Below are 26,319 nucleotides of genomic sequence, written 5' to 3' on the forward strand. Positions count from 1 at the left end.
CTCTTTTCTCAAATATATACTTATATATAGGACTGGCCTTGTTTTTTTTTTAACTTTTAAAACATTTTGTATTGGGGTATAGCTGATTTATATTGTTGTGGTAGTTTGAGATGAACAGTGGAGGGACTCAGCCATCCATATACATGTATCCATTCTCCCCCAGACTCCTCTCCCATCCAGGCTGCCACATAACCAGAGTTCCACGTGCTGTGCAGTAGGTTATCCATTGTATATAGTTGGTTATGCATTTTAAATGTAGCAGTGTGTACAGGCAACCATAGGTTCATTCTCTAAGTCTGTGAGTCTCTTTCTGTTTTGTAGGTAAGTTCATTTGTATAGTTTTTTTTGTTTTTTTTTTAGATCCTACATACAAGTGACTGTTGTATGACATTTTTCCTTCTCTGTCTGACTTACATCACTCATTATGACAGTCTTTAGGTCAGTCCATATTGCTGCAAATAGCGTTATTTCATTCTTTTTAATGACTAATATTCCACTGTATATATACCACAACTTCTTTATCCATTTCTCTGTCAGTGGACATTTAAGTTGATTACATGTCTTTGCTATTGTAAACAGTGCTGCAGTGAACACTGAGGTGCATGTATCTTTTCAGATCATGTTTTTCTCCAAATATATGCTGAGGACTGGATTGCAGGGTCATATGGCAGATCTATTTTTAATTGTTTAAGGAACTCTGTACTCTTTAGTGGCTGTACCAATTTACATTCCACCAACAGTGTAAGAGGGTTTCCTTTTCTCCACATCCTCTCCAACATTTATTGTTAGTGGATTTTTTTGATGATAGTCATTCTGGCTGGTGTGAGGTGATATATCATTGTAGTTTTGATTTGCAGTTCTCTAATAATTAGCTATGTTGAACATCTTTTAACGTGCCTCTTGATCATCTGTATGTCTTTGGAGAAATTCTGTTTAGTTTTTCTGCCCATTTGTCAATTGAGTTGTTTGTTTTGATATTGTTAAGCCTTGTGAGCTGTTTGTAAATTTTGGAGACTAACCCCTTGTTGGTCACATCATTTGCAAATATTTTCTCCCAATCTGTGGATTGTCTTTTCATTTTGTTTTTTGTTTCCTTTGCTGTGCAAAAGCTTTAGAGTTTAATTACGTCCTCTTTGTTTATTTTTGTTTTTATTTCCATTATTCTGGGAGTTGGCTCAAAAAGGATATTGCTGCGATTTATGTCAGAGTGTTCTGCCTGTGTTTTCCTCTAGGAGTTTAATAGTGTCTGGTCTCACATTTAGGTCTATAATCCACTTTGAGCTTATTTTTGTGTGTGGTGTTAAAGAATGATCTAATTTCTTTCTTTCTTCTTTTTTTTTTTTGTGTGTAGCTGTCTGGTTTATAGGACTGGCTCTGTTTTTATAGTTCAAGGCAGAGATAAACTTTACTAAAATGAGTCTTGTAAATTCCTTACTTCTTTAAAAAACATTTTTAATGTGTTCTGTGAACATTTGTTATTCATTAGGATGTTGGATTCTTTCTCAGGTTGAATCCTTAATGTCTGTGGCATCACCAATAAAAATGTAATTTATCTCTGCTGGAGATTTGACAAAGGCTAATACTTCACTGTCAGTCACTCTTACTTGTTGAGTTTTTCTAAATACTCATTCCTAGGCCCCATCACTAGAGTTTCTGATTCAATAGGTATATATAGTACCATAACCTTTTAACACTTCTCTGTTCCAGTGTAGGAGATTGCCATGTTTGGGAGATTTCCTTCAGGAGAGAGAGGTGCTATGGTAGTGCTCCTTGAAGGCTGTTGATTCAGTGGGTATCACAAGGCAGCCAGGTGCCATATGAACAAATAAGGTATTGAGTTGCAATTGTACCGCATTGGTCAGGGTCTAGGTCCCTCACCATCATCCCAGGCATATTCTTAGTTCATCTTTTTTAAGGTTGTCTGTGAATCATTGGACATGCCATGTTTTATCTGATTATTCCTAAACTATTTCAGCAAGAGGTAGGACTTAATGATACCCTGTTATTTTTTAAAAAATTGTGTTTAAGGACAAAAACTTTAATTTTTTCAATTTTTTAAATTGAGGTATAGCATTTATCAAGTAAAGTGCTTAAAGGTGTACCAGTCTTAAGTGTAAAGCTTGTACTTTTCACTTGTATGTACCCATGTAACTGCCATACAGAGAGGACACAAAACATTTCCAGCATGTTTATGGGTTATAATGCACTTTACTGTCAATAACTCCTTTCTCCTAAGTCAGCCACTGTTCTGATTTTTAGCACCATAAATTAATTCTACCTCTTCTCAAACTTGATAGAGTCATGCAGTATGTATACTCATGTGTCTTCTATTCAAATGTTTTCTGTGGTCAGCTCTTTTTGAGTCATTTAATATTATTGTTTCTGACTCCTTTGTACTCAAAGCACTAGATCTGATTCAAATTAGATTTAATTTGACTTTTATTTTACATTTTTCATAGGTGGAGTAATCTTAACATTTTTAAGGAATTGTCCTATATTTCTTTTCTCATTCTAAAACTTTCAGTGGCTTTCTCACCGTCAGCTTACATAGTGAATGTTCCACAAAATATTCTTTCTTGAACTCTGTTGTTTCCTCTTCTACGTTTGTTTCTACCAGTGCATGGAGGTAAAAAGGAGATTTCTAAAATCTTAATTGATTACCATTCTAGCATTTGGTCTGGGGTGAGTTCAGGTTGAGCAGAATGTCTGCAGTTAATTGTATTACTCTTGCGTTTTCCTTTTCTTCTTTCTGACAGCATGATGGAAGTGGTTCATTGCATGATGTTCAACTCTCATTGCCATCTAGTCCAGAACCAGAAGATGGTGATCAAATATGCAAGGTATGATGACTAGGTAGTCATGCTGAATTAAAAAAAAATTATTACTAAAATTATAAAGCAATAATAAAACTTTTAATAATAAATATATTTAAACCTGCAACTTTGTTGTCTTGGGTTTTGGTCAGATTTGCTTTTCACTTTTACTAACTTTTTAAGTTAAATTGATATCCCTGTGGTACTTTAATTTGAGTTTGTTTTATCAGTTGGATAGTAATCTGTCCCAATATTAATATTGGTGCAGGATTCTTTTTTAAAAATTAATTAAATCTTTTTTTTTCAGAATTGTATGAATAACAATTTAAAATATGACTACCAATAAAAATTAAAACTGTTAATAGGTACTTCTCATATATATATGTGTGTGTGTGTATATATATAATCACAATATTGAAGAACTTTTAGGTGAAAATGACATTTTTTTATGTTGAAAGATATATAGAATGCAGATGCATTTTGTACTTGAAGGTATATTTTTTTATAGTTCTCATCTTTAGGTCTAGTTTTAGTTGAAGAAAGATTTTTTTTTTTTATCTTCCTGAATCACATATTTATTTCTTAAGGACATACAAGTATTCTTGTCTTTCCTAGTTCCAGGTAAAATTATTGTTTCCTTTCACATTCTGTTTTCAAAGTATTCTAGTCAGTGTGTTCTACTTGTCTGTAGTAACAGCCTCAAAATATTGGTGGCTTACAATAACAAAAGTTTATTTCTTTTTTTATTTGTTTTTAACAGAAGTTTATTTCTTACTTATTATTTCTCATTATGTTGCATTTTGGTTGTAGATTAGTGAGACTTCATGTTTTTTCTTCTTTCTGGGATTCTGGATGAAGGTCATGCTTTTTGTACCTGAGGGAACGTAGCATTGGCAGAATGCATTGGTTGAATGTAACATATGTTGCTTCCAAAACAGGTCAACTGACCAGTCTTGATATTAAGCGTCAGGGAAGCACAGTTTTCTCATAGGATATGGAGTGACTTTTGGGGAACAAATTTATGTATAAAACACAAAATAAAAAAAATATCAGATAATAGTCACATCTGGTTATCTGATATTGGCTTTTCAGCATGTTACCTACCTATTCTTTAATATAAATTTCTTCCCATCTCCATGTTTCCATCCTGTTGTGAGTATAATAATAGGTTTGCAGGAGGACATCTCTTTTTGAAAAACTTACTTACATACTCCCTTGAGAGCCATTGATTTAGATGATTTCTGGTTGTCTCTCAGTTGTTTTTCGTATGTTTTGTGATTGCTACTTTAAAAGTAAAAACTGACTTTTTTCTAAATTTTTTGTGAAACTTTTTTACGTATAAGTAAATTCTTTTTAAAGAAAAAAGTTAATTCCAACCTTTTTTGCAGAACTCGTGTCTTTGTTTTTTCCACCCTCCTCTAAAGTTTGTCCGTACATTTAGTGTTGTAGGATAGACACAGCGTGTGTCTCTCTCCTGTCCTCAGTGCCTTTCCTTTCAGGCAGATCGTCCCTAGCCTTTCTTCTTCTTTTTGAGGTCAGATGCAGTTTCTCACCGGGCTTCCCAGGTGGTGCCAATAGTCCAGAATCTGTCTTCCATTGTAGGAGATATGAGAGACGGGGGTTCAATCCCTGGATCATGAAGATCTCCTGTGAGTAGGAAATGGCAATCCATTACAATATTCTTGCTTGGAAAATTCCAGAGACAGAGTGAGCCTGGCTCCCGGGTCACAAATAGTCAGACACAACTGAGCATGCAAGCGTGCAATAGCTCATACTTACTCTTTCTAGTACGCTAGACAGTCCTTCACTTTCATCAGCAAATCCCCGAATCTGCTCATTGAGGATGGTTTTGCAGTTCAATTTCAAATGATACGAATGTTGTGACTTACACCATTACAACTTTAGGGCCTAAACTCTCCATTGGACCTGCCATGTCACCAGTCTCTCCTTTATCCCAGGACAGTTCCCTCTGCCATGTCCCTGATGAGCTGTTTCAGACATTGACCACTTGTCTCATCCCCTTTCTCAGCCACTCTTCTCAGCTGCTGCATTTGCCTTGTGTTCAAGGAAGATCTTCTTTGCCTTTCTGCCTCCCAACTTATCTGTGTCTGTCATTCTGATTTACTTTATTCCAGTTACAGGGAAAAGTGACCACTGTGCTGTGGAAGACTACCCTTTATTGTTCTCGACTCTATCTGCTGCTGCAGTTAAAGACCAAACTACGTCTGCCTCCTCTCTCATGTCTCATTAGTGTGCTTTCTTTACTTCCTCTTCATCCTCACTTTGTAAATTTCTGTCTTACCTATCCTAAATTCAGTAAATCAGATAAACCTTTCCTTGACTCTCTAGTTGTTCTGGAAACCTGGAAAAATACACATTTGGCATGGCCTTTGTCATAAAAGCTTTATCCCTTGGTTTTTGTGTCAGTTCTTTTGGAATTCCCTTACCCCTTAACATCCCCTCTCCTCCTCCACACCACCTGCCTGCTTGCTTTTCTTGGATTCTTTTCTTTTTTAGAATGTAGGTTTGTATCTTTAGTCCAGTGTTCATTGAACTTTCTACTCTCATGATTTCACATGTAACATGTTGTGTTGTTAGTCACTCAGTCGTGCCCAGTTCTTTGCAACCCCATGGACTGTAGCCTGCCAGGCTCCTCTGTCTATGGAATTTTCCAGGCAAGAATACTGCAGTGGGTAGCCATTCCCTTCTCCAGGGGATCTTCCCAACCCAGGGATTGAACCCAGGTCTTCATTGCAGGCAGAGTCTTTACCATCTGATCCACCAGGGAAGCCCCAACACGGGTTTCCCATTGTGAGTGGGACACATTGGAAATGTCCTGTGGACGAGATTACCAAGTATGAGAGAGAGTGATTTTTATATGTATCAATATAATCCTTGTCAATATATCCTCCAAACAGCTGTCCAAGCCATCTCCAATGTAGATCTATCTGTTACTCCCTGGCTGAAGCATGCTTGATGTTCAGGCCCTCTGTGATCTGTCCCTTGCCTAGATTACTAACTGCATTGCTCCCCACTGTGCACCACAGCCTTCGTGTGCAGCATTACTGCTTCAGTTCAGTTCAGTCGCTCAGTCGTGTCCGACTCTTTGCGACCCCATGAATTGCAGCACGCCAGGCTCCCTGTCCATCACTAACTCCCAGAGTTCACTCAAACTCAAGTCCATCGAGTCGGTGATACCATCCAACTGTCTCATCCTCTGTTGTCCCGTTTTCCTCCTGCCCCCAATCCCTCCCAGCATCAGAGTCTTTTCCAATGTTTCAGCTTTAGCATCATTCCTTCCAAAGAACACCCAGGGCGGATCTCCTTCAGAATGGACTGGTTGGATCTCCTTGCAGTCCAAGGGACTCTCAAGAGTCTTCTCCAACACCACAGTTCAAAAGCATCAATTCTCGGTGCTCAGTTTTCTTCACAGTCCAACTTTCACATCCGTACATGACCATTGGAAAAACCATAGCCTTGACTAGATGGACCTTTGTTGGCAAAGTAATGTCTCTGCTTTTGAATATGCTATCCAGGTTGGTTATAACTTTCCTTCCAAGGAGTAAGCGTCTTTTAATTTCATGACTGCAGTCACCATCTGCAGTGATTTTGGAGCCCCCAAAAATAAAGTCTGACACTGTTTCCACTGTTTCCCCATCTATTTCCCATGAAGTGATGGGACCAGATGCCATGATCTTCATTTTTTGAATGTTGAGCTTTAAGCCAAGTTTTTCACTCTCCACTTTCACTTTCATCAAGAGGCTTTTTAGTTCCTCTTCACTTTGTGCCATAAGGGTGGTGTCATCTGCTTATCTGAGGTTATTGATATTTCTCTTGGCAATCTTGATTCCCGCTTGTGCTTCTTCCAGCCCAGCGTTTCTCATGATGTACTCTGCATATCAGATAAATAAGCAGGGTGACCATTACTGCTTATAATTCTCCAAATATGCTGTCCTTGTCCCCATCTCTGTATTGTCTTACAGAATCCCTAAACCTAAAGTCAAAAGTTTGCCACACTTTGTGTTGTTAGAACTTATCCTTTAAAACTCCATTGGGGTTAACCATTTCCTGATATGTTTTCCTTTTCCTGTCTTTATGTGTAAAATCCTTAGAGCAGTGCTTATCATATAAGTAATGCTATAAGCATGTTGGCTCTAAATGTTTTACCATACTCATATTTTGATTTCACTTTTGGGTTCATTTTCTCTAACATCAGCAGATCCTAGCAATGCCTGAATTGCTATATAGTATTGCTATACTGTATTCCGTCAAGTTGCTACATTGCATTTCAGTTGTCCTCTTATAAGGCAGTTCTGAGTTTGTGAACTTGAAGATCTTATGGGTTTTCTTGTACTTAGGATCATTTCTTTGGCATATGAGTTGCATAACTGAAACTGGAGTGCAAGTAATTTTTATGACTGTTGTATATACAGTCATATGTTTGTACAAAAAGATCAGTTTTTATGTCTGATAATGTACCATTTTTTCTGCAGTCTTATTAATCACATTGAGTACTTCTCCCACTAATTTAGCTCATGATTTGCAATCCATCTTTTTTTTGATCTTGATTTGTGATTTTTTTTAAGTCCCTGAAAGTCATTTTTTCATACATAATAGTTCTTCGCCATTGCTGTGTGAATAACAACTGCAAAATTAAAAAAAATATTTTCTTCTCTATTGTTTCTTTCCCATTTTGATGCTTATTTGATACATCAGAGCCTTCATAAAATTTTTGTTTTTGATCTCTTGTTAATGAGACTGAAATATCTTTTGTTCCCAACCTATCTGAAGAAGATGGTATACTTTGCTCATTACCAACACATTATATTTGCTTACTTATTATTCTCTCTGGAAAGATGTATCATTTATGTGTATATTCTACAGATGACCCTTGAACAAATTTTAAACTGCATAGGTCCACTTGGATTTTTTAAAAAATACTATACTACATCGATCTGCAGTTGGTTGAATACAAGGATGTGTACCTTTTGGTTTTGGAGGAACTGTGGATGTGGAGCACTGACCAAAAGTTATACCCAGATCTTTTTACTTGCATAGGGTGGGCACCCCTAACCCCTGTGTTGTTCAAGGGTTAACTTTAATTTCCCTTGGCAGCACTATTTCATCAGTATATATTTCTGGATAATTAAATAGCAGTAAACAAAATGATCTAAGTATAAGATAATGATACCTTACATGTGACAATATAACCGAATTCCTGCTTACCTTGACAATAGGTTTGTGTTCAGTTCAGTTCAGTCGCTCAGTCGTGTCCGACTCTTTGTGACCCCATGAACCACGGCACGCCAGACCTCCCTGTCTATCACCAACTCCCGGAGTTCACCCAAACTCATGTCCATTGAGTCAGTGATGCCATCCAGCCATCTCATCCTCTGTCGTCCCCTTCTCCTCCTGACCTCAATCTTTCCCAACATCAGGGTCTTTTCAACTGAGTCAGCTCTTTGCATCAGGTGGCCAAAGTATTGGAGTTTTAGCTTCAACATCAGTCCTTCCAATGAACACCCAAGACTGATCTCTTTTAGGATGGACTGGTTGGATCTCCTTGTAGTCCAAGGGACTGTCAAGAGTCTTCTCCAACACCACAGTTCAAAAGCATCAATTCTTCAGTGCTCAGCTTTTTTTATAGTCCAACTCTCACATCCATACATGACTACTGGAAAAACCATGGCCTTGACTAGATGAGGTTTGTTAATACCTGTTAATACATTCAGGAATTTCTTTCTTTCTTTTTTTTTTTTTTTAATTTTGGGAAAGGGATTGGCCTTAATAGAAATTTCTTATAAACTAAGTTGACAGGGTATTTATTTTTTGATTCAGGCAGTTCTCATGAAAGTAGCTCAAAGAAAAAGAATCTTCCTTGATACCTTTTCAGGCACATTTACCTTGCTACTGATTTCTGCACCAGTCATGAAAATGACTCTGTGCATTTAATGATGCAGTTTCCTCTACTTGTGGCCTTCGTTTCCTCTGACAAGCACTTAAATATTCCTTGAAATCTAGCTGAAGTTATTATTTTATGCTAATTTATTTTACTTATGTGGCTTAGTTCCTCATATCTCTGAAATGGGGATAATAGTATCTACCTCAGAGTTGCAGTCAGAATCAATTACTTAGATACCCCAAATTACTTAGCTCTTGGCGCCTGATTAGTACTCAGTGAATGTTAGCTGTTGCTGCTCTTATTGTTCATTGTTTATGTGTCAGACTCCATTAAACTATGAGTTCCTAGAAGACCAAACTGAGTTTTTTTTTTACTGGATAAATAGCTAGGATATTTAAGAAGAAACTTCATGTTAAATAAACAAACAGTTCATTGCTCAGTCTGCATCATTAATTTAATATTTTTCATTAGTGTTTTAAAATACAATTAAATACTTCACATTGAATTTTTTAAAATATTTCAGAATGAAGATTTACTAAATGAAATAAAACAACTTAAAGAGGAACTAAAGAAAAAAGATGAAAAAATCCAACTATTAGAACATCAGCTTGTAAGTATTATAGTGTGGTATGTAAAGTGAAGCCTTTTCAAACTGGGCAATATATATATGTTTTTTATAAAACTAGCCAGAATTGAAATTATACTTTATTTTTTGGCTTTTAAAATTGCGCTATTACATTGTTTTTAGGCTGTATGCACTCTATAAAAGTATGTGGTTTAACTTTCAGTCTAAATAATTTTTCAGAGTGAAAAACTCAATCCATTTTCAGTTGCGTCTGTTTTGGAGATTTGAAATACACCAACTTACCTTCATGTTACTGAGGAATGAAACTGGGTATTTAGTCTTAGAAATCTGAGTGGCTGTCTTGTTAGAAGAAGGTTATTCTAAAAAAATATTTCCCCATAGATGATGTTCTGTGATTTCTTAGAGCCATATGATTCTTTATAATTTTATAATTGTTACAATGTCAAATATTAGTTCCATATGAAAGCTGTATGTGCTATGTGTTGAATTTAATTAAATTTAGTTTGTAATAATAAAAGACCAGGATAACAAGAACGTAATGGCATAACAACCATAGTAGGCCAAAGCTTTCTTGGAAGTTAAAAACTTATATTGGCCAAGCAAAGTAATTCGGCAATGTGAAATAGTAATTTCACTCAGAATATAAAATATCAAACATACTGAGTTCTGAGCCACTGGGGTCAAATCAGAGATCCAGCTTATGAATAAATAGTAAGGATAGATGGATCAGATATTATGATTAAGGGTATCAGAGGATGTAATGAACCTGAAAAAAAAATAACCCAATAGTGCAAATTTAGGGCCTACCAAATATAAAATTAAGAAGGACAAGAGTTAGACTAGTTTTTGTATTTCAAAACTAAAGACAGAGAACAAGATGATGGAGGAGTAGGTGTATGTGGAGTACATCTCTCTCCATGGATACATCAGGAATACACATTCAGAAACAGAAGTGCATGCAGAACACCAGCTGAGAATGGACAGAAGTAGCTGACAAGAGGAAAAGAACATACAGAACCACACAAAACTTTGTAGGACAAAGGACTAGGGGAAAAAGCAGAAGCGTTAGGACTGGACCTGCCCTCGGCGGGTGGGGGAAGTGAAACAGAGACCTGATCCCCACATCGGGGCAATTGTCTGAGTCGGAGGAGAAACATGTAAGGCTGAGAGTGAAACAGCTGATCTGTGGCAGCCTAAATGGAATGAGAATCAGATAGTTCTTGCCAGAGCTGTACATACCTCAGACAGGGACTCAGGTTCCCTGGAAGGCACAGTGGCTGGGAGCTGGAGTTTAGGGATTGTGAAGCAATCCCAGGGCAAGGGCTGCTGTTGACTGCAGAGAGTTGAATTGAGGGGATGTGAGGGAGGAGATTGTGGTGGGAAATGCCTGTGGAGGAAATCCAGGCAGCCATGGAAGCAAGGTGATTCTGCTGAGTCACGCATAGGGGATGGAGCCATCACCATAGCCTCTCTCTCCCCACAAGCCAGCATTGGCAGCTGAACAGTAGAGAGACTGGCCCATCAAATGCCTGATGCACTGAACTACAGAGCAAGACCCCACCCAGGGTGCCCCTTGAAGTGCCTGATGTGCCGATCTACAAACTAGGACCCCAGCCAAGGGGACCCCTCTATGTCCCTGACCCATGGAACAACAGAGAATGACCTCAGGCAAGGGAGCCCTCGAAGTGCCTGAATAAGTGGAGCTATGGAGAAAGACTGCCCAAAGAGGCCTTCTGATTGCCAGCTACGAGAGGCTCGAAAAAAGACTCTGATAGCAGTTGAGGCAGTCTGTGTCCTTGTATGCTTGGTACCATCAGAGTCCCCACAAGCCAAGCAGCTGCGCCACCTTCATGCTCAACTGTCACTGGGGCAGAACTGCCACAGGAAAGAAAAGGCTTGCATTTATGCATGCAGGGTCGCTTTGCTAGTGTCCAGCTCTTTGCGACCCTGTAGACCGTGGCCTTCCAGGCTTCTTTCTCAGGGAGAGGGGTTCTCCAGGCAAGATTACTGGAGCGTATTGGCCAATACTGGTTGCCATACCCTTTTAGAGCACTCTATTTCCTGCTGCCCTAGCCACCAACTCCTCTGAATACCTGGTGCTGCCAGAACCTCTGCCACCCAAGCAGCTGGACCACTTCCACACCTGGCCCTCACAGGGGCAAACCCAAGTCCTCCAGGGCAGCCTCAGGAGCAAACCCCAGTGGACGACCCTTATCCAGAGGTGGAAATAAAACAATTGAAACCCAGGGGCAGTATGGCTAAGGAACAAGATCCAAAACCTTCCGACTAGCTGTACAAGCTGCAGAGTAAATCCACATGATCAACTGTGTCCATGGAATATATAAAAGGTCATTGAGAGCTCCCACGAAAGGAAACGCACTAGTTCTGATAGCTGTGGACATTGGAAGCAAGAATACATACGAGTAGGACCAGATTAGAATCTGAGCTGCCCCCACAGCAGGTCTAGAGATCAGCACAGTGTTGGAGGGCATCCTAGGGAGGTGAGGTGGACTGTGACTCCCAGCGAGGGAAAGGACTCTGACAGCAGTGGCTCAAGAAAAATGTTTATTTTTCTTATGTTTTGACTTGTCCTGTAGATTCTTTTGGATTGTTTTTCTTTTTTGTTCCTCTCTTTCCCTCTCCATTGTAGTTATTGATTTTATTGGCGCTATGAAATCCAATTAAGCTTTTGAGCTTTTTTTTTCCTCAGTCACTTTTTTATTATTGTTATAAACCTCTGCCTCTTTGTTGGTTGGGCTTTTGCAGTTCTGTGGTGGTTCCCCTCCCCCCCCTTTTTTTTCTTTTTTTAATTTTAATTTTTTAAACCTATTATTTTTTTACATTTATTCCTTTGTTTACTTTTCCTACTGTTCTTTTCCCCTTGCAGTCAATCTTTAAAACATATATAAATCTTCATCTACTTCTATTTAACTTTGCGATCTATTCTTTCTTTCCTTTGCTCTCAACATATTTGTTAGTTTTATTTTCATTGCTTTATTCCCCACTTGGCACCTTGCTTTAGTTTTGTTTCCCAGTTTGTACTTTAGTTAGTTTGGTTCTTAACTGGTTAATATAATTTTTGATTTCCTTTGTTTGCCGGGTCAGTCTACTGTACTTTATTTTTGTTGGACTGTTCTGACTTTGCTCATGGGTTATATGTATATGTGTATATTCTATTATTTTAATTATTATTTGCCTGATTTTGTAACTGCCATTTGTCTGGGGTTCATCTTTGGTTTCTCGTTTTTGGATATTTGTTCTAATCTCACTTAATACCATAACAAACCACTTTGGAATCCTCATTCCTGACCAGAGATCAAGCCCTGAGCCTTTGGAGTGGGAGTACTGACTCCAAGACCCTAGACTACCAGAGAACTAACCCTAGGGAGTATCAAATAGTGAGAACTCACACAAAGGAAACCACTTGAATACAAGACCCAGCATCACCCAACCACCAGTAGCACCCTGTACAGGACTCCTCATCTAAACAACAAACAAAACAAAAATACAAACCCAATCACCAGCAGACAGGATTACCACCTCACTCAACCTTGCCCATCAGAGGAAAAGCAAACAAAAACTCAGCACAAATCTCACCGTATATGAAGCTTACAGAAACTACTGGACCAAACTTAGGAGGGCAGAAACCAAAAGGAAGAAAGAATTCAACCTTGAAGCCTCAGAAAAGGAGACTTCATACACAATAAGTTAAAAACAAAATAATGAAAAGGCATAGAAATCAATTAACAAATGAAGTAATAAACTAGAAACAGACGAGTCCAAATAAATGAAGAGGAAATAGGCAAACTACCTGGAAAAGAATTCAGAATAATGATAAAGATGATAAAAAACCTTGAAAATAAAATGGAGAAAATGCAAGAATCAATTAACAAAGACCTAGAAGAACTAAAGAATAAACATACAGAGACAACAACACAGTTACTGAAATTAAAAATACTCTAGAAGGAATCAACAGCAGAATATCTGAAGCAGAAGAACGACTCAGTGAGCTGGAAGATAAAATGGTGGAAATAACTTCTGAATAGCAAAATAAAGTAAAAAGAATGAAAAGAACTGAGGATAGTCTCAGAGACCTCTGGGACAGTATCAAATGCATCAACATTTGAATTATAGGGATCCCAGAAGAAGAGGAGGAAAAGAAAGGGTATGAGAAAATTTTTGAAGAGATTATAGTTGAAAATTTTCCCAACATGGAAAAGGAAATAGTCATTCAAGTCTAAGAGGTACAGAGTCCCACACAGGATAAACCGAAGGAGAAACACACCAAGACACATACTAGTCAAGCTGACAGGGATTAAACACAAAGAAAGAATATTAAAAGCAGCAAGGGTGCTCGCTTCGGCAGCACATATACTAAAATTGGAACGATACAGAGAAGATTAGCATGGCCCCTGCGCAAGGATGACACGCAAATTTGTGAAGCGTTCCATATTTTTTTTGGCAAAACTAATACAATTATGTAAAGTTTAAAAAAAAAAAAAAAAAGCAGCAAGGGAGAAGTAACAAGTAACATACCAGGGAAACCCCATATGCTTAACAGCTGATCTTTCAGCAGAAACTCTGCAGGTCAGAAGGGAATGGCAGGATATATTTAAAGTACTGAAAGGGAAAAATCTGCAGCAAAGATTACTGTACCTGGCAAGAATCTCATTCAGAATTGATGGAGAAATACAAAGCTTTTCAGACAGGCAAAAGTTAAGAGAATTCAGTACCACCAAACCAGCTTTACAACAAATATTAAAGGGATATATATAGTCAAGAAATACAAGAGAAGAAAAATGATCTCCAAAATCAACCCCAAATAATTAAGAAAATGGCAATAGGAACATATATATTGATAATTACTTTAAATGTAAATTGATTAAATACTCCAACCAAAAGACACAGACTGGCTGATTGGACACAAAAACAAGACCCAAATAAATGCTGTCTACAAGAAACTCACTTCAGACCTAAAGACACGTAATAGACTGAAAGTGAGAGGATGGAAAAATATATTCCATGCAAATGGGAAGCAAAAGAAAACGAGTAGGAATCCTCATATCAGATATGCTGCTGCTGCTGCTAAGTCGCTTTAGTCGTGTCCAACTCTGTGCGACCCCAGAGACGGCAGCCCACCAGGCTTCCCCGTCCCTGGGATTCTCTAGGCAAGAACACTGGAGTGGGTTGCCATTTCCTTCTCCAATGCGTGAAAGTGAAGTCACTCAGTTGTGTCCGACTCTTAGCAATCCCATGGACTGCAGCCCACCAGCCTCCTCCATCCATGGGATTTTCCAGGCAAGAGTACTGGAGTGGGGTGCCATTGCCATATCAGATATAATAGACCTTAAAATAAAGAGTATTACAAGAGATATGGAAGGACACTACATAATGATCATGGGACTAATCTTAAGAGGAAGATATAACAATTGTAATATCTGTGCATCCAACATAGGAGCACCTCCATACATAAGACAAATACTAACAGACATAAAAGGTGAAATTGATGATAACATAATAATAGTAGGAGACTTTAACACCCCAGTCACACAAATGGACAGATCATCAAAACAGAAAATTAATAAGGAAACAATGACACATTAGATGAGATGGATCTCATTGATATCTTCAGGACGTTCCATCCAAATGCAGAAGAATACACCTTCTTCTCAAGTGTACATGGAACATTTTCCATGGTAGACCACATCTTGGGTCACAAATCAAACCTCAGAAAATTTAAGAAGATTGAAATCGAATCAAGCATCTTCTCCGACAACAGCACTATGAGCCTAGATATCAATTACAAGAAAAAAACTGCAAGAAATGCAAAGACATGGAGATTAAACAACATGTTTCTAAATAACCAATAGGTTACTGAGGAAATCAAATGGGAAATGAAAAAATTTCTAGAAACAAATGCCAATGAAAACATGACAACTCAAAACCTATGGTATGCAAACAAAGCAGTTCTAAGAGGGAAGTTTATAGCAATACAGTCCTACCTCAAGAAACAAGAAAAACATCAAATAGACAATCTAACTTTACACCTAAAAAACTGGAAAAAGAAGAACAAAAAACCCACAAAATTAGTGGAAGGAAAGAAATCGTAAAGACCCGAGCAGAAATAAATGAAAAAGAAATGAAAGAAACAATAATAAAGATTAATAAAACTAAAAGGTGATTCTTTTAGAAGATAAACAGAATTGACAGGCCTTTAGCCAGACTCATCAAGAAAAAAAGAAAAATGCAACAAAATTAGAAACAAAAAAGGAGAGGTTATAACAGACAATGCAGAAATACAAAGGATTATGAGACTATTAACAACTATATGGCAATAAAATGGATAACCTGGAAGAAATGGACAGATTCTTAGAAAAGTTCAATCTTCCAAGACTGAACCAGGAAGAAATAGAAATTATGAACAACCCAATTACAAGCACTGAAATTGAAGCTGTGATAAAAAAAATCTTCCAGAAAACAAAAGCCCAGGACCAGATGGCTTCAAAGGAGAATTCTATCAAACATTTAGAGAAGAGCTAATGCCTGTCCTTCTAAAACTCTTTCAAAAAATTGCAAACTAATTCTACAAGGCCACCATCACCCTGATACCAAAACCAGACAAAGACAACACAAAAAAAGAAAACTACAGGCCAATATCACTGATGAAAGTGAAAGAAAGTGAAGTCGCTTGGTTGTGTCTGACTCTTTGTGACCCCATGGACTGTAGTCTACCACACTCCTCTATCCATGGGATTTTCCAGGCAGGGGTACTGGAGTTGGTTGCCATTTCCTTCTCCAGATCATCTTCCTGACCCAGGGATCAAACCCAGGTCTCCCACATTGTAGGCAGACACTTTACCGTCTGAGCCACCAGGGAACTCATCACTGATGAACATAGATGCAAAAATCCTCAACAAAATTTTAGCAAACAGATTATAGCAACACATCAAAAAGCTCATACATCATGAATAAGTTGGGTTTATTCCAGGAATGCAATGATTCAATATATGCAAATCAATCAGTGCAATACACCATATTAACAAATTGAAAGATAAAACCATATGATAATCTCAGTAGATGCAGGAAAAGCCTTTGACAAAATTCAGCACCCATTTATGAATAAAACTCTTCAAAAAATGGGCATAGAAGGAACTTAATAAAGGCCACATATGATAAGCCTACAGCAAACATTATTCTCAATGATGAAAAACTGAAAGCATTCCCCCTAAGATCAGGAACAAGACAAGGGTGTCCACTTTAACTACTATTATTCAACATAATTCTGGAGGTCCTACCTACAGCAACCAGAGAAGAAAAAGAAAGGAATCCGGATCGGAAAAGAAGTAAAGCTCTCACTGTTTGCAGATAATGTGATACTGTATATAGAAAACCCTAAAGATAGTATCAGAAAATTACTGGCACTAATCACTGAATTTAGCAGAGTTGCAGGATACAAAATCAGTACACAAAAATCACTTGCATGTCTATATACTAACAATGAAAAATCAAAAATAGAAATTAAGAAATCAATCTCATTCACCATTGCAACAAAAAGAATTAAATATCTGGGAATAAACTTACCTAAGGAGACAAAGGAACTGTACACAGAAAATTATAAGACACTAATGAAAGAAATGAAAGACAACATAAACAGATGGAGGGATATTCCATGTTCCTGGGTAGGAAGAATCAATATTGTGAAAATGACTATACTACCAAATGCAGTCTACAGATTCAGTGCGATCTCTATCAAATCACTAGTGGTATTTTTCACAGAACTACAACAAAAAATTTCATACTTCATATGGAAATTCAAAAGACCCTGAATAGCCAAAGGACTCAGGGTCTGAGTCCTTAGCTGGAGGACTCACCCTTCCTGACTTCAGATTATACTACAAAGCTACAGTCATCAAGACAGTATGGTACTGGCACAAAAACAGAAATATAGACCAATGGAACAAGATGGAAAGCCCAGAAATAAACCCATGCACCTATGGGTATGTTATTTTTGACAAAGTAGGCAAGAATATACAATGGGGCAAAGACAGCCTCTTTAATAAATGGTGCTGGGAAAACTGGACAGCTACATGTAAAAGCATGAAATTAGAACACTTCCTAACACTATACACAAAGATAAATTCAAAATGGATTAAAAACCTAAATGTAAAACCAGAAACTATAAAACTCTTAGAGGAAAGTATAGGCACAACACTAATGACATAAATCAAAGCAAGATCCTCTATGACCCACCTCCTAGAGTAATGGAAATAAAAACAAAAGTAAACAAGTGGGACCTGATTAAACTTAAAAGCTTTTGCACAGCAAAGGAAACTATAAGCAAGGTGAAAGGACAACCCTCTGAATGGGAGAAAATAATAGCAAATGAGACAACTGACAAAGGATTTATTTCCAAAATGTACAAGCAGCTCACACAACTCAATACCAGAAAAACAAACAACCGAATCAAAAAGTGGGAAAAAGACCTAAACAGACATTTCTCCAAAGAAGACATACAGATGGCTAACAAACACTTGAAAAGATGCTCAACACCACTCATTATTAGAGAATTGCAAATCAAAACTACAATGAGGTATTACTTCACAGCAGTCAGAATGGCCATCATCAAAAAATCTAGAAACAGTAAATGCTGGAGAGGGTGTGGAGAAAAGGAAATGCTCTTGTACTCTTGGTGGAAATGTAAATCGATACAGCCACTTTGGAAGACCATATGGAGATTCCTTAAAAAAGTAGGAATAAAACCACCATATGACCAAGCAATCTAACTCCTAGGCATATACTCTGAGGAAATCAAAATTGAAAAAGGCACATGTATTCCATTGCTCGTTGCAGCACTATCTACAATAGCTAGAACATGGAAGCAACCTAGATGTCCATCGACAGATGAATGGATAAAGAAGTGGTGGTACATATACACAATGGAATATTACTCAGCCATAAAAAGGAATGCACTTGAGTCAGCTTTGATGAGGTGGATGAAGCTAGAACCTATTATACAGAGTGAAGTGAGTCAGAAAGAAAGATATAAATATCATATTCTAATGCATATATACAGAATCTAGAAAAATGGTACTGAAGAATTTATTCACAGGTCAGCAGTGGAGAAACAAACATAGGGAATAGATATGGACATGGGGAGAGGGGAGGAGGGGGTGAGATGTATGGAAGAGTAACATGGAAACTTAAATTACTGTATGTAAAATAAGATAGCCAATAGGAATTTGCTGTATGGCTGTATGGCTCAGGAAACTCAAAGGGGTGCTCTGTATCAGTATCAATCTAGAGGGGTGAGATGTGGCGGGAGATGGGAGGAAGGTTCAAAAGGGAGGGGGTATATGTATACCTATGGCTGATTTATGGTGAGGTTTGACAGAAAACAACAAAATTCTGCAAAGCAATTATCCTTCAATTAAAAACAACTAAAGACAAACCCAACCAATGTAGCCAATTTTCAGGGAAAAGAAAAGGTAGCTTTAGGAAATTAAGCATCACATTTTACAGAAATGTATTATAGAGCACAAAAATTGTATCTAGTGACTTTAGAAAAAAAGATTATGACCCTCATATTCTGTAGCTAAACACATTTTTATTTATATACAAAGGTACATTCTCTGACCTTTAATGTATTGAAAAATATGCTATACATTTATCTTTGTAAAATTATTTAATGATGCATCCCAAATACTTGAGAGAGAAATCTTAAAATAACTCAGGAATAAGGAAGTAAAGATTAAAATGAATGAATGGTGAAATGGAAACCCATCTTTAGAGAGACTCGATGGGATAATCTTCCCAACTACTAACGGAAGAAAACTTGAGGCTCATTAATCATATGTCATTGTATATCATTTGAATGTTAAATTTGTTTAATTTATAGATTAAAACATTTTTGAAATAATTATTTTTAACTAAAAATTTAAATTTCTATTTTTGTAAATATTTAGATAAAATAGGTTTCAGGAAAGAGATAAAGGGTATACTGAAGAAGTACTGAATTATTTATCTACAAATAAGTGTCTAAAATTATTCTTATTATATACTTAGATAAAATGTTTGTGGACTGCTCTAAGGTAACTATTCGTAGGTTAGAATAATGTATCTTGCAAAAGATAAAAGAGGACATAGAGAAATACCAAGGATATCTAAAAATAGCAAAACTAAGGTGACAGAAATTCAACCGAATGTAATAAATATTAATATAATAAAAATGGAGATGGCATTATCTCATGTAGAGAGCTTTGTTGAGGATTTAAAGCAAAATCCATTCATTTCTTCACATAAAGGAAATTTAGGTAAAGTAAAATGGCATAGTAATACTGAATATAAAAGGTTGGGAGTTTCAATATTAAAATTAAAAAAATAAATCTAAGACTGAAATAATTATAAAAAAGTCACTTTATATTGATACATGATTAATAATGAAAGATAACAGCTTTTTATGCTGAGAAGTTTTAATTATTTTAACTTCAGTATGCCCTTTAAAAAAATACTTTTCTCATTTATAGTATTACCTTTAACCAGTTAACAGTAATTTTTAAATATTTTCTAACATTCAGTCCATATTCTGATTTCTCTAGTTCTGAAAATATCTCGTATGTTTATACATTGCATCAAGTTATATCCCTTAAGTCTCTTTTACTTTAGAATTTTTTTTTTTTTTTCATTGTACTCCCTTATTAAAGAGACTGGGTCAGTTATCCTGAAGAATATCTCACCTTACAAATAAAATTTAGAAAAGTTTTAGAAATATCTAAGAGAATCCTAAAGAAAGAAAAACACAAGCAAAAACATTACTCTTTATTCACATATTAATAAATATGTGAAATTCTCTGTATTTGATATATTAAATTTAGACATTATTTATTTCAAAAGAGCCCATCACCTATCTTTAGTTATGGTCTAGAAAGTCTCTTGTTCAAATCAAGAATTTCAAAGGATATAAACTATTGAAAGCAGAGATATGCAATTGCATTTTTCAGATTACCAAAATTAAAATTTCCCTTTTTATAGTCTTTTTCTTTCTTTATATCCCTTAATTAGTTTTCTTAAAAACAGCAAAATGTCATCAGAGGAGCCATGGAATAGGAATTAGAGATGTTTCGTTGGCGTATTAATTAGCTGAATGACATTGGGAGTTTCTATCACTCTAGTGCTTTCTTTATCAAAAATGTGGAGGTTTTTCTAGGTGATTTCAAAGTCCTTTTTCATTTTTAGCTTGCTATACTTTTTATTTTTTTTTCAGAAATAGACACTCAGCTCTAACCTCTGTTTATATGTAAACTTAAAAAAATACATTGACAATATAATGTGTTAAATTCTTATTTTGTGAGAAATATGCAGATATAAAATCAGATTGCAGTGCTTCAAAAATTAGGCCAAAAAGTATAGAAGCTTGACTATTTAAACCTTATTCCAAATGCTTAGAATGTCTGTATACTTTCACCTCAGTATACTGTAGTTAAATAATAATTAATTTAGATATATTTGTTCTTTGAGTCCTCAGAATAATCCTATGAAAGTACTGGTGTAGAATTTTCTTTGTGGAGACATAGAAGGTGGAATTCAGCTTAAGTAGGCTAGCTGTGTAATTGAGTATTTGAGAACCCATGACCAGACTGAAGCTGCATAGACCTAGGTTCAAATCCTGGCTCTGAAACTTAGTAGCCATACTCTCTTAGGGAAGTTACTTAATTTTTTTAACCTCTTCTGTGTGTGGGGATAGTGAAATAATACCGACCCGTGACAGTATAGTGTTGTATTATAAATTAAATGAACTATGTATGTAAAGTCCTTAATGCTATAATTGGCCCATGGGTACATGATAAATAATAACTCTTATTTGATAATTTGCTCCAAATCACCATCTAGTGAATCAGTGCCTGTTTAGTGATGTTTTAAGTTTTAAGTAAAAGTCTGACTAAAGTGACTTGAAAATAAGAATGTTTATAAACTTAAATAACAAGAAAGTGTATCGGCCCATCTGTTTTCATGGTTTCCTGATTGGTCATATGGGTAATGGTAAAGTTCTCGCTGGCTTTTCTGAAGTCCTCTTGGACTCTTGCCTGTCCTTCCATGGTCACAAGATGTTTGCGGTGACTCTGTGTCACATACTCATGCTGTGGCCCCCAAATAGGAAAAGCACCTGTTTTTCTTTAGCATATCCATTTTTAAAATTAAGAACACTTTCTTAGAAAGAACCCAGAAGGGCCTCATGTTTTATTGGCTAGATTTAGGTTCTTTGTCCCTTAAGCATTGAGGAGTAGAATTAATCGCATTGGTTCAGACTAATCAAAGCCTATCGAGTCAAGAGAGGATACATACTTCCTGAAATATGGGACCACACAGAAGGTGAACATCTGAAAGAATCTGTCAGCAGTAAAGAACGCAGATGGAGAGGGAATGATATGAGTAGCTGTTGTCTGTCTATTGAAATGTCCCTAAAAGCTACATTTTTCGAATTATAGAAAATTCACATACTTGCCAGTTATTGTCCTACATATGTTAGTTAGCACATAGGCTGCAGAAAGGAAATTGTTTCTGGAATTGCAGTAGTCAAGATAAAATAAGTAATGTGCTTGCATTAAGATAAATGTTTTATCTTTTTTCTGCTTTCATACCTCCCATATATGTTAAAAGTTAAGTCCTACTGAATTCCAAGAGATCTAAGTTGACCTGCTTATATATTGAATTTCATTTCAATGACTGTCCCATGTTTTGGAATGGAAAATACGTACATACTACAAAGAATAGGAAACATGTCTGTATTACAGAGGTTTTTGTTTTGACTAGATTTTGATTGTGGAAATTGTAATGATTTGATTGCAATTAAGAAAAAATTTGAATATTGGTAAATATTTTAAAAGTAGAAACATCATTTTAGCTTGATGAAATAATCAAGAATTTGTTATAGAGGTTTTCCTATAAAAAAGTATATTTACCTCCAGTGAGGTTGTTTGATAAATAATACAGCTGTATTGCAGCTTCACACTGAGGAGAAATTCTCATTATCAGTCTTTTCATTTTTTAAAAAAGTTTGATGTTTATTTGAGAGACCATAGTTTACACAATGGGCATGTTACTTTGTGTTGTGTAAATGACTGAATGAATATGTTCTGAGTGAAGTTAGGAGAAGAGAATTTATTTACGAACTGAGATGGTCAGATGGATTTTGTTAAAGGACAGAAGTCCTTTAAAATACTCCAGTCCAATAAAGTTAACACATCTTTAAAGATCCTTTTAAATGCATTGCAGGAGTGAAGAAACAACTTTTCTGGAGGACCTGTAGTATTTAATATCTGAGTCCCATCAAAAATGAGTTTAAGAGACTGGGTACAGTGATTGTAGTACCATTTTAGGGAAATATTTAGTTTTGCAGTTATATTCTTTATATGCTTATATATTGCTGTATATATTCTATATCTGTATACATGTATATTTATATACATAAAACCATAGGTAGTGTGTTTCATGGTATGAGATTGCCAAGGGTAGTTTTGACTATTTAAAATTTTGCCTTGGTGGGTGAACCTAAAACCTAGTCTGTGGATAAGATGGGAGACTACTGAGTAGATTTTCATGTTTTTCTTTTATTTTAACCTCCTAAAGTGAAGTCGATCAGTCGTGTCCAACTCTTTGTGACCCCGTGGACTGTAGCCCGCCAGACTCCTCTGTCCATGGGATTCTCCAGGCAAGAATACTGGAGTGGGTTGCCATTTCCTTCTCCTGGGGATCTTTCCAACCTAGGGATTGAACCTGGGTCTCCTGCATTGCAGGCAGATGCTTTATCCTCTGAGCCACCAGGGAAGCCCCATTTTAACCTCCTAAGAGAGACCCTAATTGCTTTGTTTGTATGTATAAGTGTATATGTAAAATTACACTAACATATACAAAATTTTAATGTAAAAATTTGTGTTTTTGTTTAGGCAACTCGGTGTAACTGCCATCAAAAATCTAAAGAGGAAAAATGTACATATGCTGATAAATATACCCAAACACCCTGGAGAAGAATTCCTGTAAGTAACACATGCTCTTCTCCTCTTTTGCTGTCATTTTCTATTTTGATGTTTTGGTCTACTGTTTTTACTCTAATAATTTTGCATCTGCCATGACTGTCAAAATTTTTTTTTAAGGTAAGTGGATTTTTCTTGTCTCCCAGTTGTTTCTGTGCTTTCTAAAGTTTCTATTCTGTGTCTTATATGAATGAATGTGCTTTAATAGCTTTTCCATTCTGCATACTGTAGGTCATTTTATTTGAGTGTCTAGTCTCCCACTCATTGCATGTATTTATGAGAGTGGTGTTTCCCCATGCCTACAAGAAAAAGAAGTCCAAAATACAGTCTTCTTCAATGGCATATGACTCTGAAAATATATTATGTAGCATATTCTTTTTATTTGTTGAGATTTTTCAAATATATTCTCTTATTACGATTACCCAAATGTTGAGGCTGTTAGGAAGCATAAATGCATTAAGATACAGACAGTAGAGGTTATGTTTTAGGCATAGAGTAAGGAATAGTTTCTTCTAAATGGTAGAAAATAATCATGCATTCTGTCCTTCTTCATTGTTTTTCAAAGATATTACATTTAAAAACATATTATGTGCTAAAATATACTTTCTGAAGTCAGTTCAGGATATGCCTGAACCAGAGAGCTGTCATGGCTATCAGTCATTGTTATCCTATGGTATGGTGCCAACTAATAAATACTTCCTGGTAAGAGAATGCCTGATAAGCCAGCCTTGACCCTGCTTTTGCCTTATTTTGATCTGTGGAACCCTAGTAACACAAATGAACAGGGAATTATAATGGTTAATTAATCAACAGTCTGATTTTTTTAAGCTTAGTTATAGGCCTTTAAAGTTTATAAAATACTTACTTCTTTTCATTTAATAAGTAGTTATTTTTTGTGTGCTCTGTATAAAGTATGATGCTAATAATCCTATCTCAGTTATTCGCCTCTTGAAGTGTGGAATTGGGGAAGAAGACACACAGACAAAGAAAGATTCTTCCATCTTCCATTCTTCCATTAAAGTGCTTATTAAAGGAATTGGCAAGGTGATACAATTAAAGTGTAGGAAGTGCTGTAAGGTTCAAAGGATTGGGAAAGTCTAGATAAAAGAATCGAACTTAGTGAAAAGAGTAAATGTGGTGGTTGAACCATAGAAAGCACAAGATCAGTAGATAGAGATGAGTTCTAGAATTGAGAATGAGAGGCTCTTCTACATTAGCACCCTTCCATAGAATTTCCTTGCTGTCTAATGCAGTTGCCACTAGCTGAATGTGACTGTTGAATACTTGAAAATGTGGCCAGTGTGATGCAGAAGAGAATTTTAAGAACTATTTAGTTGTAATTAATTTAAATATAAATAGCCACAAATGGCTAGTAGATATTGGACAGAACATCTCTAGAGTTAATGATGAAGTAGACGTAGATGTATATGGGAAAACTGTGCTGTGCATCGTTGCTCAGTTGTGTCCGACTCGTTGTGACACCATGGACTTCAGCCTTCTAGGCTCCTCTGTCCGTGGGGATTCTCCAGGCAAGAATACTGGAGTGGGTTGCCTGGAGCAATAAGTAACAGGGAAGTCAGTGAAGGCAATTTTTGTAAGAAATGGAAGACAGTTAAAAAAAAGGGAGTTCATATTTAGGTAGTGGGAAAAAAGAGAGAAAGAGGTAAGAATGAGTTGTAGGAGAAGATGGTACCTTCAGAAGAGTGGATAAGTCAGTTTCCGACCAAATGTTCTCATCTGAGGGATGGAATACTCAGATAAAATGGTGAAATGGATAATGTGGCGAGACCTAATCATTCACACAAAACACTTGGAAGACGAGGAATATGCAGGAAAGTGGTGATTATGTGAGAAAGAAGGATTCACTTTAGACATAAAAACTTAATGAAACTTACTTTTAAATATTACTATCCATGTGTGAGCATGTTCTTAGATAGCATTTATAAGGACATTTCTTGGACTGGATTGTAAGTTTTTAATGTATTTCAGTGTCACTGTTTAAATGCTGCTCTGTTTGTTATGACTGCACTGGGCCTTTGTTGCTGCAAGCAAGCTTTCTTTAGTTGTGAGTGAGTGAGGGCTACTCTCTAGTCACAGTATGTAGCCTTCTCACTGTCACAGCTTCTCTTGTTGCGGAACATGGGTTCTGGAGCCTGGGCTCGGCAGCTGTGGCCCGTGGGCTTAGTTGCCCTGAGGCATGTGAAATCTTCCCACACTAGGGATTGAACCCATGTCACCTGCGTCGGCAGGCAGATAACACTGGACCAACAGGGAAGTCCTACAGTATCATTTTAAAAGCATGTAGCAGCAGTATTTGAAGATTCTAAGTTAGTTTGCACATTAAGTAAATTCTAAATTTTCATGATACATACTTTTATAAAGTATTTGTTCAAACATCTTAACTATAGAAGCCACAATACCAGAATACATTTCTAGACTCACACATCAGAACTTAATATTTTGCCCTTTAATCTCAAAGAAGGGATTACAAGATGGACCCAAAGGATTCATATAATGACCCAATCTGGATTACCCTGAAAATTGAGTGTAGTGTTTTATCAGTATCAGTGGTAAAGGTACCTATCAGTTGAAACTTAGATCATGCACAGTTTGACCTGATACTAGTTTTCTCTCATATTTAAAAAATTCTTACTAAAAAAAAAAGCTAGGCTTAAACAGTATGTGAACCAAGAACTTACAGATGTACAAGCTGGATTTAGAAAAGGCAGAGGAATCAGAGATCAAATTGCCAAAATCCGTTGGGTCATAGAAAAAGCAAGAAAATTACAGAAAGATAGCTACCGCTTCGTTGATTACGCTCATGCCTTTGACTGTGTGGATCACAACAAACCGTGGAAAATTCTTCATGACATGGGAATACTGGATCACCTTACCTGCCTCCTAAGAAATCTGTATGCAGGTCAAGAATCAATAGTTAGAACTGGACATGAAACAACAGACTGGTTCAGAATTGGAAAAGGAGTACGTCAA

General features: G+C 36.5%; 1 protein-coding gene and 1 non-coding gene across 11 annotated transcripts in view; both read left to right on the forward strand.

Annotated features, from left to right (window-relative positions):
- Positions 1-26,319, forward strand: part of CCSER2 (coiled-coil serine rich protein 2) — a 154,849-nt gene that overhangs the window by 101,745 nt on the left and 26,785 nt on the right. For 8 of the 10 annotated variants that reach the window (XR_240518.5, XM_005226522.5, XM_003587997.6 and 5 more), the window contains 3 exons: positions 2,757-2,840; positions 9,239-9,325; positions 23,242-23,331. Coding sequence is in view for 9 of the 10 variants with exons in the window: in XM_005226522.5 (XP_005226579.1) it covers positions 2,757-2,840; positions 9,239-9,325; positions 23,242-23,331 (261 nt within the window). In the remaining variant the exon portion in view is untranslated. Of the gene's footprint in view, positions 1-2,756; positions 2,841-9,238; positions 9,326-23,241; positions 23,332-26,319 lie in introns of those variants that run through there. The other 2 variants (XM_010820676.4, XM_059882686.1) reach the window with 2 other exon arrangements.
- Positions 13,652-13,758, forward strand: LOC112444809 (U6 spliceosomal RNA). Its single transcript, XR_003033175.1, has one exon. It is a non-coding gene; the product is annotated as a U6 spliceosomal RNA (small nuclear RNA).

Source organism: Bos taurus, chromosome 28, assembly GCF_002263795.3.
Source record: "Bos taurus isolate L1 Dominette 01449 registration number 42190680 breed Hereford chromosome 28, ARS-UCD2.0, whole genome shotgun sequence".
NCBI classification, from domain to species: Eukaryota; Metazoa; Chordata; class Mammalia; order Artiodactyla; family Bovidae; genus Bos; species Bos taurus.